The 19,664-nt window shown below is 37.6% G+C and overlaps 1 protein-coding gene across 3 annotated transcripts in view; it reads right to left on the reverse strand.

Moving 5' to 3' along the window:
• The window catches only part of Ranbp16 (Ran-binding protein 16), a 162,310-nt gene that overhangs the window by 23,962 nt on the left and 118,684 nt on the right, over positions 1–19,664 (reverse strand). For 2 of the 3 annotated variants that reach the window (XM_081762956.1, XM_081762957.1), the window contains exon 19: positions 13,186–13,263. In XM_081762956.1, the coding sequence (XP_081619082.1) occupies positions 13,186–13,263 (78 nt within the window). Of the gene's footprint in view, positions 1–13,185; positions 13,264–15,064; positions 15,089–19,664 lie in introns of all 3 variants that reach the window. The other variant, XM_081762955.1, reaches the window with a different exon arrangement.

Consider the following 19,664-nt stretch of genomic DNA (forward strand, 5'->3'; position numbering starts at 1 on the left):
CTAATATGTTGTAATAATAGTTCTGGCCTAGTTGGTACACCAGGTGATTGCAACATGGCGTCCGTGAAATATTAGAAACGTGTTAGCGTGTTCAGAGAGGTAGCCCATCACACAGACGCTGAATGTCTTAGCTACTGTATTACACGCTCACTGCAAACCTTGGTGTAACTGAGCGATGGTTGTTGCCGGAGGCCAGACGGCAGTTCCGCGCCGTCGCACCATGCCTCACACGCGCTTGATAGGGCTTAGGTCCGGAGACACAGCAGACCAGATAGAAGGCGCATATCTAGTAGAGCGCGCTGCACTGCCATGGCGAAATAGCGCGTTCTCTTGTTGGAAAATGAGTTGATTGATTGGGAGTTTCATGAGGATATCAGCGTGAGAATGCTATATCCCGTTTTAAACATTAATGGCTCACATACAGAATAAAATCTCAATCATACTTAGAATAAAGCAAAATAAACAAATACTCAAGATAAACATTATAACAGAGGTCCTGAAAATGCTAAAATAATAAATAACAAACAGAGGAGAGATAACGATAATAATAACTAAAAGAATAACAAGTTAGTTTCATTTCACAGTTGTGAAACTACGGTAGAGACTTCTAAACTATGCAAATTCAATATGGAAATAGATCAGTAACCCAGGATCCAATAAAGGGATAGAGAGAGATGAAACCTGTTAAATAGCAAATTTCTACCATTTCCAATTTTAATATACATATAAAGGAAAAGATAGAACCTTCTCTCAAGAGATACTGAATCGATTCCAAGAAACAGCTTGACGCAGTGTTAGTTTTCGCTCAATGGACGTTAAGACTGAAACCGGAAACGATTAATTTCTACTACTTCCAGTTTGAAAAACAGAGTTAATTGAGGAGATGAGACCCATTCTTGAGGCACTCCATAGTTTTTTTTTTTTTTTTTTTTTTTTTTTTTTTTTTTTTTTTTTTTTTTGCAAAGTGATTCTCGATATTTATTACCGTTTTTGTTCTACGAAGATCAATATTGAAATCAGAAGTACTAGGAAATTTCTATCATAAAGGTAACCAAGAAAGTTCTAACGCTTTTTCATCCACCACCTTCGAACATCGATATGTCACCTAAGACGTACCTGGAAGATCAAAAATAGCCCCCTTCAGTATCGACGACCTTCTGCCAACGTTCTGGAAGGCCATGGATTCCATCGTGGTACAAATTGTTGACCGTGAAGCGAAGAAGGTATCAAGTGGATCTCTACTAGGGGTTTGAACTGGTGTCCTCTAAGGTGATTGTTCAAGGAATGGAACAGGTGATAATCGGACGGTGCAATGTTCGGGAAGTATGGCGGATGCAATTGTTTTCTATCCAAGGTGCAGAATGGTGTCCCGGATCATCCTAGCCACGTGGCGCTTAGCGTTGTCCCGTAACTGCAGGACCCTTTTGAGATTCAGAAGTGCTGGCCCCAGTTTTGAGTTTTTCTTCAACACGGCTCAACTGCTGATAGTACACAGCTGCATTGATGCTCTGACCAGCTGGCAGCAGTTCCCGATGCACGATGTCGTGGCAAGTCCACCAAACATACAGGAGGACTTTCTTCTGGTGCAGTGACGTTTTCGGTGGTTTTGGAACTGGTTCATGCGATGTAAACCAATGACGACGGCGATGTGGAGCTTCGTATAGGACCCACTTCTCGTCACATGTCAACATCCTGTCCAGAAATGGCTCCTTCACACGAAACAGCAAAGAAACACAGGTGTCTGCTCGCGTTGCCTTCTGGCCCGGAGTCAAATCATGTGGGGCCCATCGACCCAACTTGTAATGCTTCCCAACTTGATGGAGGTGCAGCCGAATGGTTTCTCCACTCACACTGAATTGTAGTCCCAGTTCCTCACATGGCTGGCTATTGTTCGCCTCAATTGCTGCCTGAAGATCTTCCCTTTGTACATGTGTTGGTCTTCCGGCACGTGGTGCGTCTTCGAGTGTTTCGTCACCGTCCTTAAACTTGTTAAACCACCGCTGCAATGTCCGCGTAGTCGACACACCCTCACCAAAGGCCTGGCATATCTTCCGTCCGCTACAGCGAAGTTTGACCCCAGTTTGAACTCTTACAGCATATACACCCTTATGACGCTTTGTGGAAGTAACATGTTCACTATGTCCTTATACAAGTTCACGGTGTACCTGAACTGCCACATCCAGATAGTATGTTGGATATACCTACTCCGACAACTGACCTTTGCCTTATCTCCATTCGCATTCAACTCACGGTGTGTGGGCCAACTGAACATAGACCTCCACAAAAAGCGACAGAACTTTCTTGGTTACCTTTATACTTCAAGTAGTAGTAGTGTTATGGTTGGAGACAGTATCCTTCCTTGAGAAGTTGAATCGATTCTAGAAAAGACTGCTTGTCGAAATCTATTACCGCTTTTGTTCTTTGATAATCAACGTTGCAACCGGCAGCAGTAGTAAATTTTCACCAGTTTTAGTAGAGTAGCATACACCTGTCGCTATCTATTATTATTTTTGTTCTACGGCGATCAGCGTCGAAACCGAAAAGGGCAGATTTTTACTATTTCCGGAAATAGTAGAGTAACATCGGTGGAGACAATATTCTTTCTTGAGACGTTAAATTAATTCCAAAAAACAGCTCGTCAATATCTATAAACGTTTCTGTTCTAATGCATTCAACGCTGAAATAGGAAAGGGTTGATTTCTACCACTTCTGGTTTTTAGTAGAGTAATATAGGTAGGGACAGTGTTCTTTCTTGACACGTTGGAATGATTTTTTAAAATGCTATTGCCGTTTTTGTTTTATGATGATTACTGTTGGAACAAGAAACGGTTGATTTCTACAGGGTGTTTCAGTGAAAAAGCCGTGATTTTGAAGCGCAACAATGTATTTTATTAATGACTATAGTACGAGAAATTTACATGGTATGAAGTAAAAGACTAAAGTTTAATGTAGCACATGTTCGAAGAGTCAACCCTGACGATAGGACACTTCCCTGACCCTAATGCACGTTATCAAAAACTTTACCAAGGGTGACGTGAATAACTGCTGCCGTACGCTGCTCAATGTTTGCTCTTAATTCATTTAAAGATCGGGGTTTAAGCTTGAATACCTCCTGCTTGAGGTAACCCCACAAAAAATCACAAGGGTTAATGTCTGGGCTGCAGGCCCCTCTAAGCCTGATCCAAAAAACAATGGATAGCGATTAGAGCTCACACGATTTTGTGTGAAGGAAATTAACGACAGGTTCTGTTGTGTGCGGTTTAGCTTCATCCTGCTGGAACCATTCCACCGAAGTGGACATCTTTTACGACGAAGGCCAGGATAGAAGTAATGTTCAAGCATTTCCAAATAATTTTCTGATGTGACAGTCATGAAAGAAGAAAGGTCCAATTATGCAACGTTTTGATACAGTACACCAAACCAAAACCTTTTCCCGATGCAGAAGTGAGTCTACCATTTCAGTTGTCCAAAATCTTACATTGTGTTTGTTTACTTCACCTGACACATAAAAGTAAGCTTCGTATGTACACCACAAGTTTTCAATAATGTCTGGGTCATCAGCAATTAGCGCACTGAACTGATTTGCACAATGCAGACGCCTTCTTTTTTCAATGTCTGTTAATTTTCGAAGCACCTGCATTTTGTAGGGGAACATTTGCAGGTCCTTTCTTAGAATACGCCAACATGATGTTACAGATATTGCGTTTTCCGCTGACAAACGTCGCAGAGATTTTTTAGTATGGCTATTCACAACAGATGTTCACACTGCTGCAATACGCTGTTCTGTACGCACAGTTGGTATGAATCTCCCTCTTCAAAGTTCTGTAACATTACCAGTCTTATTGAACTGATCAACAAAACGCCATATCGACTTGGTGGATGGTGTCCATGCACAATGATTCTCAGTTGGAATCGTCGTTGACACCAACAAGGGAGCGTGGTTCAATAAACCAAGTCACCAATGAGATCTTCCGCTGCAACGTAAGTCTACGGTCCGCCATTATTATACTGGACTATGCAACATGAAAAAAAATTGTAAAACAAAATTTATACTTTGTTTGCTGTGTATCTGCATATACATATTACTATACTATTATTCAAATAAATTTTGTAGCCGCTAGAAATCACGGCTTTTTGGGTGAAACACCCTGTACCACTTCCAGTCTTGAGACGTTGAATCTATTCCTAAAAATCGCTTGTCGGTATATATATATCATCATTTTTGTTCTATGGCTATCAACGCTGAAACCGGAAACGACAGATTTCTCCACTTTCGGTTTCAATAGAGAGCTGTTGCAGAAGATGGAATCTATTCTTGGGGAGCTGAATCGATTAAAAAAACACTTCTCGATATCACTTACCGTTTTTGCTCTACGGAAATCAAATTGAAACCGGAAGTCTAGTAAATTTGAACCACTTCCGGTTTCGGTAGTTACGGATCGTTATGGTTATGTTTCGTTGCAAAGCTGAATCGGTTCCAGAAAACTGAAGATTAATGGAGGTGATGGAACCTCAATTGATTGCAACAAAACCGCTTCTTGATATCTCTTACTGTTTTTGCTCTGATACGTGTACGTGTCGAAAGAGACATATGAACCGACATAGTCGTTAGAAAGATAACAGGTAAGAGTTAAAAAGAAAAGTCGTAAGAAACTTTAACTATTTTATAACGTATAACAGCTACAATTTGGGCATTAAAAACAGTGTTATCATCTTAAAACCCGGCCACGATTTTTAGTCAGTTCTAAATGTTCTTTGAAATCTAAATATTTCGGTTATTCTATAAGAATGCGCCAGTTACTCAACTGAACAGTATATTCTTACTACGAACAGTTTCCGCCACGAACTAAATAGGAATATTTTAGTGTCCGACGCGCTACGCAACAAGATCGCTTTTTCTAGTACGAGTTAAAGTCGATCAACTGTCTAACATACGTTTCACACATTGCAGATTATTTTAGTTGGCCTCGTTCCAATCCGGTTGCCAGTGAAAACTCATCCATAAGATGGAACAACTACAAATATCGGAGCAAGGAACACAGTGCTACAACGCCACACCTGCAAACAAGTGTGCTTGGTGCTGTCAGGACGCTTATTTCCTCGAATGGCGACCCAGGTACCCATTAGACAATGACCAAATTTTGTTGCTGTAGTTGATGGCATCTCACAAAAATGTCTTGCGAGGCGCGAAGGCTCAGTGGTAGAGTGCTTGTCTCTTGTGTGTAGGGTTCCTGGTTCGATCCCAGCTCGCGATAAATAGGTTTTGTGGCAAACACCGTATGCGTGTTTTTTTTTGGGGGGGGTTTCCTTCGTAGCCACTTTCTTCATTTTATCATTTCGCTCATTATCTTCATCACCACAGTCTCTCTCTTAGTTTCGCAGCATAGTCGTGGAACGTTAAGCAAAAACACAAAAAAATCTTGCACGAGAAATATTTACTAAATATCTTCTACAGACTTCCAAGAACGTTACGCGAGTCAGTGCTGATAAGCACACGACGTAGCAAAAACTGAAGAGGATGGCTGAGGGCGAGCCTTACTGCTGTTAGTTCGGCAGTTCCTGGCCTGCCCTCACCGTGATTAAGGCATTGCCATTAGAATTCTCATCTTTGGAACCATTCGTATACGTCTCAAACGTAGAGGTGCTGTTCAAGCAACGCTCCGAACTTCTGCTCGAATTCCTGAATACTTGTGTGCTGTTTGGCGTCTGAGGATAATCGAAGGTCGAGCACCTGCAGAGTTAACAGCTATGGCGGAACAGCACAAACGTGTAGGAAAAAAATCGTCCGCGATTAAACTACCGTAAGTATGAATATACCATGGGTGTTTAACTCTAGGATGCGCTGCGTATTGGTCGTTAATCTGGACCGATCTGCAGAGAAAACCATAGGGATGGTCAGTAATCACCAAACATGGGCTATAAAATTTTCGAGAAGTCTCTCACGATGATAGGCTAACGGTACGATACGCACAAGTTCTTTGTAGCTTGTGTGTTGTGTATCTGAACTGGTCAGTGGTGCTATAGTTGCTGTTGACCAGTTAAGGTTGCTCGTGCACATCGACTTCTGTCTCTCATTGGCATTCAATACTAAACTTCAAACCCCCATAACTTCCCATCACGTAATGTACTTCTACTGAAATTTTGTACTTAGGTAAAGTTGACCATCCTCTAAATTGTCCAAGATTAATCAAATTCCCAGTAGGTGCCAATTTACCATTTTCTATTAAGCTAAACAAGTAAGATGCGAAAGTACATGAAGCAAATTTGGAGCTTGGAGATAATTCTTAACATTACAAATGTAAGGGGCCCACTTAATAGGCGATCAAAGATCAAATCCACAAATCATACTTTATGAACAAACGAGAGATGAGAGCCACCGAGATAAAAGTCCGAATCAAAAAGCAGTTTCGTTAGGGGCGAAAATGTAAGCACTGATTTCTCGGCAGAAAACCGAAAGGCTGTCTCGTTCGACTGTAGAAGAAGGTGATTTAATGTTAGAACGAGTAACAATGAAAAGGCAGCTGGAGGGAGGAAATAAAAATATTGTCGAAGTAGAGCGGACCGAAGATAGGAGCTTGAATCTGCGATAGCAAACAGTGTGATACTAACTAAGAATTATCTTAAGGGATATATTTTTCATGAAGAAATTGCTATGAGAGAAGAGAACCCACATATAACCCAAAATAATGTTCATAGATAAAACTTGCCATGAAATTCAGGCACAATTGTCGTAAGTTTTTCTAAGTCGAAGAATACAGCAAGAAGGTGCTTGCGCTGCAAGGCTTATTGAGCCTGGCTTTCGAGATGAGCAAGATAGTCTGTAGTGGTCACAAAAGAACGAAATCCGCACTAGAAGTTGTTCAAAACAGAATGTGACTTCAGGGGCTTACCTACCGCACGTAAAAGGAACTAAGAGACGTAACTCGTGAAACCAACGGGTCTGTACCACATGTCAATTATCGATGCTTTCTCTCGTTTCAAGATAGGAAGGAATACAGCCTCACGCCATTGAGGTGGGAAGGTCATCTCCGATCAGATATTTATTAAACAACTACAAAAATACAAGCTGAGAATTACTGATACGTTACACAACACATCGTAAGATATACAGTAGATAACTCATGTAAGATAGAGACAAACTCGAGAGCCATGAAGAGAATGCTATAATCCTCAGTATTCGCGCTGCAGAAATTTAAAGGGTTCAGCTCACACGGTAGTGTATGTAGTCAAAGTAGAAGAAAAATTTCAGGCCAAACCGTTTGTGGCTGTATCCAGGAGGTTATTTTCGAGAATAAAGTTTACTGATAGAGCAAGTACAACAAGAGTTGAAGAGTAGCCATTTATTGAGCGAATCTGTGCTGGAAGATGGAGTTCAAAACTTGTCTACATAAGGTCGAACAACAGAATTAACTTCACGAATATACGACACGTACGTCATACTTCTCTAAATGAAGATCACGGATGTGCGGGTGTGTAATTTATTGATCCCTATGAGCACACTAGGTTTTCCTGCTCATCTACATTTCTACGGACACACAAAAAGCCGTCACTATGTCTGAAACGGGAACGACTCTCATCTCACTGCCCTCCACTCGCCTCCCCACACCATCATAGGTGTTCTGGACGATAAGCAGGTCATATGGATACTCGTGCAATAAAAGTAGGAGTGTAGACATGCTTCTATTGAATTTGGTGCTCGTACACTCTCATGGGGAGGGAGTAAATGCATGCCGGGTCCGATTGCACTATCGGTCACGTCCAGTCAGGATGGTCAAACTTCCAGTCAGGATGGTTTAGGCACTTCCTGTTGCGTGGAGAGAAGCATGTCTGTTGTCGAAACCCTCTGCTCCTCACCGATAGACCTGATACATAACAACCCCCGCGAACGAGTTTTGCTGAATGACTAGCTAGCTTTTTTCTCGGAGCCCAACCTAAACAAAGACTTCGATTTACATACACAGCTACACATCTGTTGTCCAACTTCAAAGCACTAGCAGCATGTCCACTACACACATTCTGTGGTGCAGCTCTCGTTTGAATCGATTAAGAAAGTAATCGGATCATTTACGAAAAGAAGGTACACTATAAATACTTTCGCCAAATATATCATCAGATACGTAGGGCAAGAAGCAGGAATAAAAATGAAACAGCAGAAAAGCAGCTGTGAAGTGTACAGATGGACATCATCCTGGATTCTATAAGATCTCTGCTATTATAGGCAGACGCAGAACTGTCTGTGTAATATACATAGAAATGAACATACTTCTTTATTTATTTGTATGTACCCAACTCTCTGCAAACCTTGTATTTGTGTCAAAAAAAGAAATTCATTTACACAAATGTAAATCTTCTGTACTCATCTGAGACAAGGTCCGTCGACCCTACTGTTCCGCGCTTTTACAGGTCCCTTCATAACTCTCTGTTTTGGGGTATCCACTTTCTCCAGCTGCAGTGTGACGTCACCGCGGTGAAGCAGGGACAAATATCGTAGGCTAAGCCTATGTTACGCCGTAGCAATTTGCAAAGGAAAACAAATTTTTAAATGCAATAAAAATAAAGACTACATACAAATACAATATGTACTCACTATAGCATTGAGTAGTACTTGAAGAATAGCTTTGCATCCATTATCTTAAAGAACAATCCTCCTGCGGAGTTCCTGTGTTTTCTATTCAAAAACCTAATTCTGAAGTATGTCTTAGCCGTGTCGAATAGTTTCAAGATCGAATTGTCTTTCTTAGGACATAAAACGGTCGGCCAATCATATTCTTTTTTTCTTCGATTCACAGTTTTTTGTGAAATGTTCGAAATATAACTTAATACTATTTTATTGCTTCCATCCGCCTGGAAGAAGGTGAAACGAGACCACCACGTAGCCTCATATTGCCACCATTGAACTTCGAAAGAATCGCAACTATCTTGAATCCTGAGACTTCAAATTTCGATATGATTTCGAAGAGTAATTTTTTACTTTTCATAGTCTTATCGAAATCATAATGCACTGACTGTTTCCACACATCTATTAAGCCTTGAATCATTGCCACCTGGACATTTCTGTGTGGTCCTAAAAATAAATAAACCTCTTGGTCATAGCATACGCGCCTATTAACATTCAATTCATCAAATATAAGCACTGAAAATTTTTCCAGACTCTTTAAGCAGCGCCCTTGCTAAGTCAGAATTTTTAAAACTGGGGTAAGAATACCAGGAAAAAACGGTAATTTTTGCATACAACGTCGAAATGTTGACACATTGGGTACGGGGATTCGAATTTGTAATCGCAGATGATTGTATAATTTATCAATGAGGCGCGTTGTGTTAATGCACGAACGATATCTTAATCAATCCATCTTAGTTTTTTCTTGACATTTATTAGCATATTTACTTGGCCTAGTGTAAAACTTTTTCGCAATATATCATCACCCGGTTATGAACCACTTTACTGAAACGATCACAATATTATATTTTAGAACTGGCCTTTGAAATTAATTCTTTATTATATTTGCTTTCCAATTCTTTTAACTTCGTTTGTAAACATATTATTTAGCTTTGTACATACCGTTAGACTTCAGTTTTTGTTGTCTTTACGCAAAAAGGAAAGCTCTTCTTTTGGTTTATGCCCCTCACTCTCACCAGAACAAACGGAAAATAACATAAACAAAGAGTTATTTTTTGTTTCAGTCACAAGTCATTTCATCTGGCTGCACCCCAATGTCTGATTTGTTTTTTCTTTAAACACCTAACTTCCGTACATTTAATTCTTTCATTATTTACGTCAACACGGTTCCGTATGGTAATGGTAAGTTTAGTGAAGGCACATCTTGTTTAAACTTTTTCTTGGGTAGAATATTTAGAAACTCATATTTTAAATTATGTCCATAAGCTTCGGGAATAAAATGATCGGGATAGACGCTGGCGTTTTCAACTTTAAAGATGTCTTTCCGACAGCATTTCTTTTGCCAAACTTTCCGCAAAAAATCATGATACATGATAAATACATGATACATGATAAATAACTTTGGAACCCGTAGTATTTTACTATAATTGCGACAAGTACTTAGTGTAGAATTCGACATGCTTATAGACTAACACGAGCACTACAGTAATTAATGTTTTTTTAATACAGGAAAGCAAGACTCACTCACTTTCCTGCAAAAATCAAAGAGACAAGCAAGGGTGAATGACAAGGACCTTGGGCGAAAGCTGTTTCTGCTCCCGCCGTGACGTCACAATTTTACTGCATCTTCGGTTTTCAAAGAAGGGTAGTTATGACGCGACCTTAAAAGAGGAAAGGAACAGTAGGGTCGACGGACCTTGCATCTGAGATGTCTGTTTGAAGCAGCCAATTTGCTAACTACTGTTACAAAATCTGCGACTCCCTGCTGCATATACAAGCTATCTGAACCCACCGCGACCATTTGTATTTACCGTCATCAATAGAAACGGCTAGTCACTACTTTGCTATGCAATTATTTGTCAATGGTAATAAAAAATAAACAGTATCAAATAATTAGAAAAGTACATGAAATAGGAGCTTCAGAGGCACCCCTTGGGCCTTTACGTTAGTATAAAAAAATAACCCTACTTTTTCTGAGGTAACATAATAAAATGCTTAGGAAACGTAATCAGAGGTTTTATTTCAAAGATATAGGAGAATTCTAGAGCCCAGGACACGGGATGAAATATCTATTAAGAATAATGGCATTAAAAGTAGACCAGGGTGCCTCCGAGGCACCCCTTGGGCTTTCTCGAGTTAAAATGCGTTTATACGTAGAGAATATTATATATATATATATATATATATATATATATATATATATACGAATGCAGTTCATTCTAGTTTTAGAACTTCTTTGCCTCAATAAAAAACAATGAATGAAATGAATGTGAAAACTCCATTTGCTTACACAATTTTATTGCTGTAGATAGTATAGGGTGACAAAAAAAAAAAAAAAAGTGAATTTCGTTCGGACATAACATCTACAAAAAATGTCAAATTTTAATGTGGTTCGTTGCAAATAAGCAAGAAGGATGAAAATTTTATGCAATAAAGATAGTAATCACTTACCTTTAAAGATGATGTTGGAAATGAGGAGGGCCATACTTTCATGAGAGTGTGGCATGTGGTCTCATCATGCTGATAATAACCTTCTGTTAGTTCAGTATCGTACAGTTCTTGAACAAATTCATTTAAAATGTCAATTTAGGAGCTGTATTCATTGTCCCTTCGAAAAAATGGGTCCCAATATTCGTATTGTGGACACAGCACACCACACACTAATTTCGAGGCCATAGAGCGGTACCTCAATTAGCTGATGTGTGTTTTCTGATGCCCACATGCGCATGTTCTGAGAGTTCACGTAGTGGAACTATGCTTCGTCAGTAAACCATGTGATTTGCAAAATATCTCGGATACGCGTAATAAACTGAAGAAACCATTGACAGTAAGTAACTTATGTAACCGACCGATTATCGGTTACATTTTTGTTTAAGTTGGCTCCCGTATTTTTAATGTTTACCGGTGGTTTATGCAGCGTTAGGCTATATGAGACGTGGACCTACTAATTAACGTGGAATCCGAACCACATTGAGCTCCCACCGGGAATCGAACTCGGGTCTCCCACGCCAAACGCGCGTACGCTAACCGCTTAGCCACGAGGGAGCTCCACGTAACTTCTTGTTAAACACACTTTCTTAAATACAATTATACACTGTGTTTCATCCAAATCTTCGTAAGTTTAATTAATTACAATGAATGAAGAATGACGAACTGTGAAGTAACTGTAATACCAAATGAAAGGCTAGATCTTCAAGTTTTGTTTTTATGACTTGAAGTGGTCCGTTTTTTCACTATACAGCGCCAAGGTCGCATAAGTAAAATTTGCGACTGTTCAACACTGCGCACAGGCCGCGGTGTCGTATGCTGATACAAGCTGTATTCTCGCTCTGAAGTTATGTCAAGATTCGTATGTTTGCAACTCCAGTGAATAACATCACAGAGTTATGAACCTGAATCCGCGACACGATTCGAACAGTAACAGGAGACATGTTGGGAAGAGCATGGCAAGAAGTTGAATATATGCTGGATATTGTTCGTGCTACAAACTGGATACACGTGGAGATATATTAGGGTGTAGAAAATAAAGTTTACGAGTTTTTTTTGAATTTTTTGAAAGATCATTACTCTTTCATCTATACTATCTTTCCTACGATTAATTACAACTAGGGAGATTTCAACGAACACCCCGTATTTATTACAAAAAGTAGCTAGATATCCAGCTAAAATTATAGTTGAAGTATGCTTATAGGTCCATCTCTTGTAGTTGCGGGATTGTCTTTTTGAAAGCCTCCACTTCCACAGGCATATTTCCGATTCAGTGGCTAAAGCTTTCCTAGGGAATGACAACCCCTTCTTTGCGAAAACCTGTATTGAGGGCACATACAGCTGGCGAGAAGCTGGCGTTCCAGAACATTCCATAAATGTTCAATAATGTTCAAATGAGGACTTTGTGCTGGCCAGTGCTCTATGTTGCTGTTCTGAAACAAGTTCCTCACATACCATGCATTATGAGTGGTGACTCGATCATGTTCATTCACACAATGCTCGTCACCGAAGTAGTCTTTGATAGTAGGGAGCAAACAATTGATTAGAATGTTCTTATAACCCTCTGCCGTGACACTGCCACGTAAAGCAACACAAGACCCAAGCCCTCTCCATGAAAGAGGGCAGCTCTCTTTCATGCCCCCTTGCAGATTCTATTGATGGCACTATACAAATCAATGGATACCTTCGTCAGGCATTTTCCAAACCCACACCTCCCATCAGTAACTTGAATGTTGGTTCGACGGATAGTTATTCGTCTACAAGGAGACTACACTGAATATATAATACACTAGCACAAAGTATCAGAGACCTACTTTTACTATTAAGTATAAATAATACACTGTTTAATTCTATATTGTTCCTCGCTCTGTATGTAACCCTTCTTTCCCGACTTTTCGCGACTATTTCAAGTCTCTTTTTATATATTTGGTACTTACTTAAAAAATGAATTAAAAAAATAAGCAGTGAAGAGCACATTTTTATGCCTATCTATCTTACAAATTTAATCAACATGAAAGTTTCGCTTAACAGAATGACTAATCATACAGTAAGTCTGATAATAAAATTCTGAAGAGGCATACCTTTTTGTGTTAATTGCTTAAATAAATATGTGACAATATGATCAAGAGTAGCGCAACATCCAGTGCACACCATCGTATCTGAAAGAGAAATACATTTATTAAAATTTTCAGAACGTTCGATTATCTAGTAACACTAACAAAATATCTTCAAGACGTTCTTTACAACCAAGCAGATGAAGATAAATGTATAGATGAAATTAAATCTTTCAGTTTAGCGCTCCACAATCATGCCCCTTAGGCTAAGGGAGGTGGATAATTAAGGTAAGTGAATGATAATGGAATAATTGGTGGAATTAGAATATGGGAGAAAACGGGAAGACAGGATGTTGTTCAGCGCACACACTTGTCCGGAGATTGAACCAGGGAAAGCACTCTACCACTGAGCCACCGTCTCCCCCCATACGAAGATAAATGTAAACGGATGATGATAAAATGATCAAACACGCCAGATCTGTTATGTTCGGAGTTTAACGTCCATTTTCAGCGCACACTAAGACTTGAATATACAATCTAACATGAAATCCAAAACACAACAGCTCCTTCGTTAGCTGAACCAATGTCTGTCAACGGCGTAAGCACTATTTGAACATCTGAGCTCCAAAGTCAGTACACTGTTCACGCAATCTAAATTTTGGAATGAACACAAGTCGGTTCCTTTACTCAACTACTGTGTATACAGTTGCGAAATTTTCCCAATCACAAATTTTACTCTACCTTTTTATATTCTTACTGTTATGTTTATCTTCAATCTAGAATCGTTACCATACAAGATGAATTTTCAACGATGTTAAAATATTATTAGACAAAAAATAATAATACGACTCCTTTCTTCTAATCTCAATACTGGAGAAATAACTTAAAGATATTGAGATAAAGCTACCTTTTAACGAATATTTTAAATTTCAAACCAATATTAATATTTCTTACATTCCTTTCAATGCATCTTGAAAGATAAATAAGCTATTTCTAGAATTACAAATCACTATCGTGACAACAATATAAAGACCCATTTGTGCAATGAATATGCATTTCCACATACAGGTTAAACACTAAGAAAAAAAATCCCACACATGTCCATCAATCAGTATTATTGTGACTGACATCTCTACTACCAAAAGTGAAAAGTGTTAACTAATTTTACACATCTTGTATAAACGTGCGTAGTCTTTATTGCTTTTAATTGTACATGAACAAAATGTTATCTTCGCGAATATCTGTAAAATGTTTATGATTTACTTCAACTTTATGAATAAATAATGAATTACACTTTTGAATAAAAAAAAAAAAAAAAAAAAAGCCATATTATTTAAGGACAATAAATACAAATTTAAATGGTTGATTAACACAAAAACTCGAACATTTCATTTCTGAAATAAATATCCAGTCATCAATTCGTGAGAAAAGTCTAACTAAACATATTTCTTAAATAACAATATTTTTGTCCTTTTAAGAATATTACCAAGTTTGTCATTTCAATAATTTATAATATAAATTCAAAAAATTAAGACGAACTGAACTATTTACACTTACTACAGTTCTTAGTGTGTCTGACTATCTAGTACAGACTCAACGGAACATGCTGGAAAACTGCATTCGTCATGCTCTCAAACAAAAATGTATCTAGAAAAGAATTACTTAACTACGACAGTACTTTTCTTCTTTAAAATATTTGGAAACTTAAGGTCTAATAATAAAAATGAAGAAAAAAATAATTGAACAGGACACAAACAAGCCAACCATTGCACAGAGCTTTCGGATCTCTGACTTTATTCACACCTCTATAGGGCCAGGCTGTTAACAGCAAATATACCTCACTTGGTTTTAAAGGAAATAAGGAATAAACGTACAACAATTATCAAAATAATAATAATATACTTACTGCATGCTGGCATCCACTCTTCAGCTGAAAAAATACATATTCAAACAGCCTTTTTTTTTAACAACACTCGAATTTCTACTATTAGTATATTTCTTTTCATAAAATAATTCTTGAAGCATGCAGTGTTAGAAATAGCTATGCTGACAATATTGGGTACCGAAGTGAAATGTTTTCAAATAAAATGCAATACACAGAATGAAATAGTTATTATTTGCTTTAGTTACGATCATAACAATAACACAGGTCGAATTTTCATTGATTATTATTATTATTCAACGAAATGGTATCCTTTAAAGAAATTATTCAAATCACCCTTTAAAGAAATTATTCAAATCATGACGATTAACTAAAAAAGTAGAGTCAGGTGTGTCATCTAAGCAGAATGTGTAAATTTATTGCTTTTGCTTCTTTTCTGTAGTGCGAAAGGAAAATTGATGCTATATAGCTAAAGTACAGTAAATTTCTGTTCTCAGTATGTTCTAAATTTTTAATTGAAATAAACTTTTTCGTCTGCACATTGTTTTCTTTTTTTAAAGGAAGCTTGAGGAAATCTTCTATTAGACAGAAACAAATCTACCTAACAAATTAAAGAGGTAAAAATAATATTAATCTCAGTCGTTGCACAGTAAAAATTGACTAGCATTATAACTAGCATAATGTTAGAATCGTCAATCACATATACTCATAAAGCAAAAAGAAAAGGTAAATTTAAGCCTCCAACATCACATCACAGATTAATACTGAATATATGTTTTAGTAATGTTTTATTTACTCATTTCGTTAAAGCATATTTCAAAACATACATGAAAGCAGCGTGCGAAGATTATCAAAATCAGTGCCATTTTACAAAACAAATCAGAGCAAATCAAGAATGCGCACCATAAAAATCTTGTCATTAAGAACTATGGGATCATTTGCAAAAGTGACACACTGTAAGAAATATATCATTATATTCAAAATGAATATCTAGATTTTAAAATTTGGAAATAACATCCATAAACTGAAACAGTCCTTCCAATTCAAGTCTAACAGTTTGTTTTTATTAAAAGTACAATTACTATCAGAATCTCTTGGGAATTTCAGTATGGAAATAACAGCTACTATTTTACTATTTCTGAGATTATTTATATCCAATTAAAAGTAAATGAAAGATTACTATTGAAATCCATGAGTGTACACGAATAGGGTCATTTTCTCTAAATCAAATAGACGAAGCTTTTGCTACTCCTTTTTAAACGCATTACACGATTAAATAACTATATAAATATTATTATTATACAAATAATTCAAAGGGTGAACTCTAGTGGTTTTCTAGTTTGAGAAGAGTTTCAGAAAATTACTTCCTATCGAAACATATACTTGTTATTGGGACAGTAAAACTAGTAATGTTAACCAACTAAGTTCACTGATCATTTTTGTCCTTGTTTTCGAACTACTGCCAAATGATGCTCAGAAAACAGTATAAAAGACAGAATTGAATTTCAAATATTTATCAACTCACACTCAAGTGCTACTTAAGATTTTCAAATAAAACCTCAATTCCAAGAACTACTCAACTATGATAACCCAAGCCTTCAGATTATATCGTAATCATGCCCCAATAAGCTGACCCCTCTCGCTTTGACACTATTATTTAGAACGCACAGATAAAATTTTGAGTATCTCAACTCACACATGGTTACATGAGTTCTTCACTGTTTTGTTATTCTTGCAGTGTAAAATATAAGCAAAACAAGTATGACACGCAAAACAAAATGCACACTGAAGTAATAGAAACATACACACATATCAACATATGCAAAATAAACCAAACCAAAAGATCTGGAAAATAAGGAAACCGAAAAATAAAACTAAAGCGTGAAGGGATCAACTTCGAAGAGTTAAGCAAACAACAAGATTCTAACTTGAAATACCAACAAGAAAGCTCTACTCATCTATCTTCACTTACAAAATATGTCTCTTACATGTTCAATTTACTAAGCTTTCTCTCAAGTTATAGTTAACTGTTACTAGTAATTTGAAATGTCAATCGAATCAATCCTACATCTGCCAAATCAAGAATTAAATACTAAGTCATTCGTGTTTTACATCAATATCTAAATCATAATAGTGAAAACAGATCACATCCTATTCAACATTGCAACTAAACAACTTCATGAAAAATGAAAATCGAAAGGTCCCCCCCCCCCCAGCACACTTTTAACAAAGGCATTCAAAGCTATTTTAAGGATTGTCAAGAGAGAGTTCTGGCTCGTTAATTCTACGTAAGTGGTCCGAATATTTCTCTACTTAGATTATGTTTACAATACGATTTACACGTTCCACGTTTCCATTTTCCAATACTGTTCTCTTTGATTTTATACGCCAATTAATTCATTCTGGAAACATATTGATTCTTATGCCAAAGTTTACTTTTCGTTCTTTTTCTGTTCAAACTGGCCATATAAAGTAATCTCCATATTACTGTGGGCATTTTTTATTCCTGGAAATAATTCGTGGTCTAATCTTAAAAATGGAAATTTGGCGGATAGTCTGTTCAGATTACTATAACGAAATTGTTTTGCGCACATTATATTGCCATTTAAGACCGGAAGTCCCACGAAGGACAAGTAGACTTCTCCAGGTGTCACAAATGCATTACACCTGGCGACAGAAAAGTGTCCTAGAACGCTAGCAGTTGAAATGATGGGATGGTAAGTGAAGTGCAATAGAAAAGGGAGTGACCATTCAATACATGAAATTTCTCACAAGTTCAGCATTTCATGTCTCACACTGTCTGACGTAGTGATGAAGTAAGAACAAGGAGTGATAAAACCGAAACTCCGACAACGGAAGCCACGAAAATTATCTGGTAGGGATCGGCGATGTCTCAGACGTATAGCGAAAGCACAGTAGCAAAAATCACAGTAACAAAAATCGGTGGACACTGTACCCACAGTGTTCCATCGACATCTGGGAGGGTCAATATATACGAAGTGATCCAGAGGTGGTTGCTCGACCATCTCCGAAAATTATAAAAATTTTAGTGCGACGAACTTTGTGCATGAGAAGGTCAATAACATTATTCACGTTGTCATATGTACGAGTGTTCCTGAATGGCGGCCATCTTTGTTGTCGCTGGAGTGCCAATTTTTGCATTTACAAGCGTTTACGAAAACTACAGTTGCTCACGATGTACGAATCAGATGAACACCAAACAAAAACGAATGTTTACAGGAGAGACTGAGGTACACGGAGAACTTATGCGTCTAAATAAATATGTAGGGTTTCAAACCAATACATGAAATCACCAGAAAAACTAGAGAAACTTATACTTTTAAACGAGCTGTATTTTGGAATGGCATAAAGTGGGGGGTTCATAATTTTTGTGTTGAATACTATTCTATGTAAAGATTCTGTAGAAATATCCACAGCTATGATACTACTGACACCGTAGATTTATGGGGATCCGAAATTTGAAGTTAGTGATTTTGATGCCATTTTTGGGGCCTAATATCTCAGGAGGGCAAGTGCTAAAAATTGCTGCTTATGCCACAAAGTAATTCTGTATGTGAATAAACTATTGCATAAAAATCATGACTGATATTACATGGAGCGAAAAGTGAGGACATGGTAAAAACGCGAAGTAAGCACCTGCGTGACGATGGTCGTAGCTCGGAAAAATTTTAATGTTTGGATATGTTCCATGCTAGATCTAAAAAAAGCTATGCATGGTGCAGCAGTTAGGTCGCTTTTGTTTGTGTTCAGTTATGCAAAAGCTTTTAAGTGGTCTTTTTTCAATCTTTCTAGCTCCATGGCCATTGCCACGTATATATAGTAAGTGGGTTAGCTCCCCCTTGCATCTAGGACACGCATCGTCGAACTGGACCGCGGTATTAAGGCATTTAATGTATCAGCAAAGTGTTATTCAAATCCAATGCAAGTTACGGAAGTTAATATTTTCACAAGGTTGCGTTATGTAGGATAGACTAGCTTTTGGCTACCTGGGAACTCTGCCCCCAGACCCCCATGTTTGCTTGGTCTATGGCTTCGAACCTCTAAAACCTACAATTCTACAAAATTTCAGATTTCTTTTCGTATTTCAACTATCTAAGAGATAAGATTTTATATCACAAGAAAACACCTATTTAAATAACAGGAATTACTTCATCCCCCCAATAGATACCTTAAAAACTAAAAATATTCACTTTTGGCAATTTTCCTGTCGCTTAGTCCCGGGAGGTCTACAATCATGCCAAATTTCATCATTCTAATCCTGCCGGAAGTGCCTAAACATTTTGAGGTGTGGAAGATGACCCATATAAGTAACACTGGAAAGACCTTTCGGTTTCCCATAAAATCTCTGTACGGTTGAAAATCTTTATTTTTGGTCATTTACTTAAGTAACGCTAACGGCAACATACAAGCATACCGAATTGAAAGTTTTTATTTCAATTCCAAGTACCTAAAATATGAGATTATAAGTCCAAAAAAGGGCCAATTTCAATAACATGGAGAATTTCTTCATCCTCCCTTTAGACCCTCTAAAAATTAAAAATATTAACTTTTGGCAATTTTCCTGTGCGTTAGTACTTGAAAGGTACAATAATGCTAAATTTCC

This window comes from Thermobia domestica, chromosome 1 (genome assembly GCF_964235325.1).
Source record: "Thermobia domestica chromosome 1, izTheDome1.hap1.1, whole genome shotgun sequence".
NCBI classification, from domain to species: Eukaryota; Metazoa; Arthropoda; class Insecta; order Zygentoma; family Lepismatidae; genus Thermobia; species Thermobia domestica.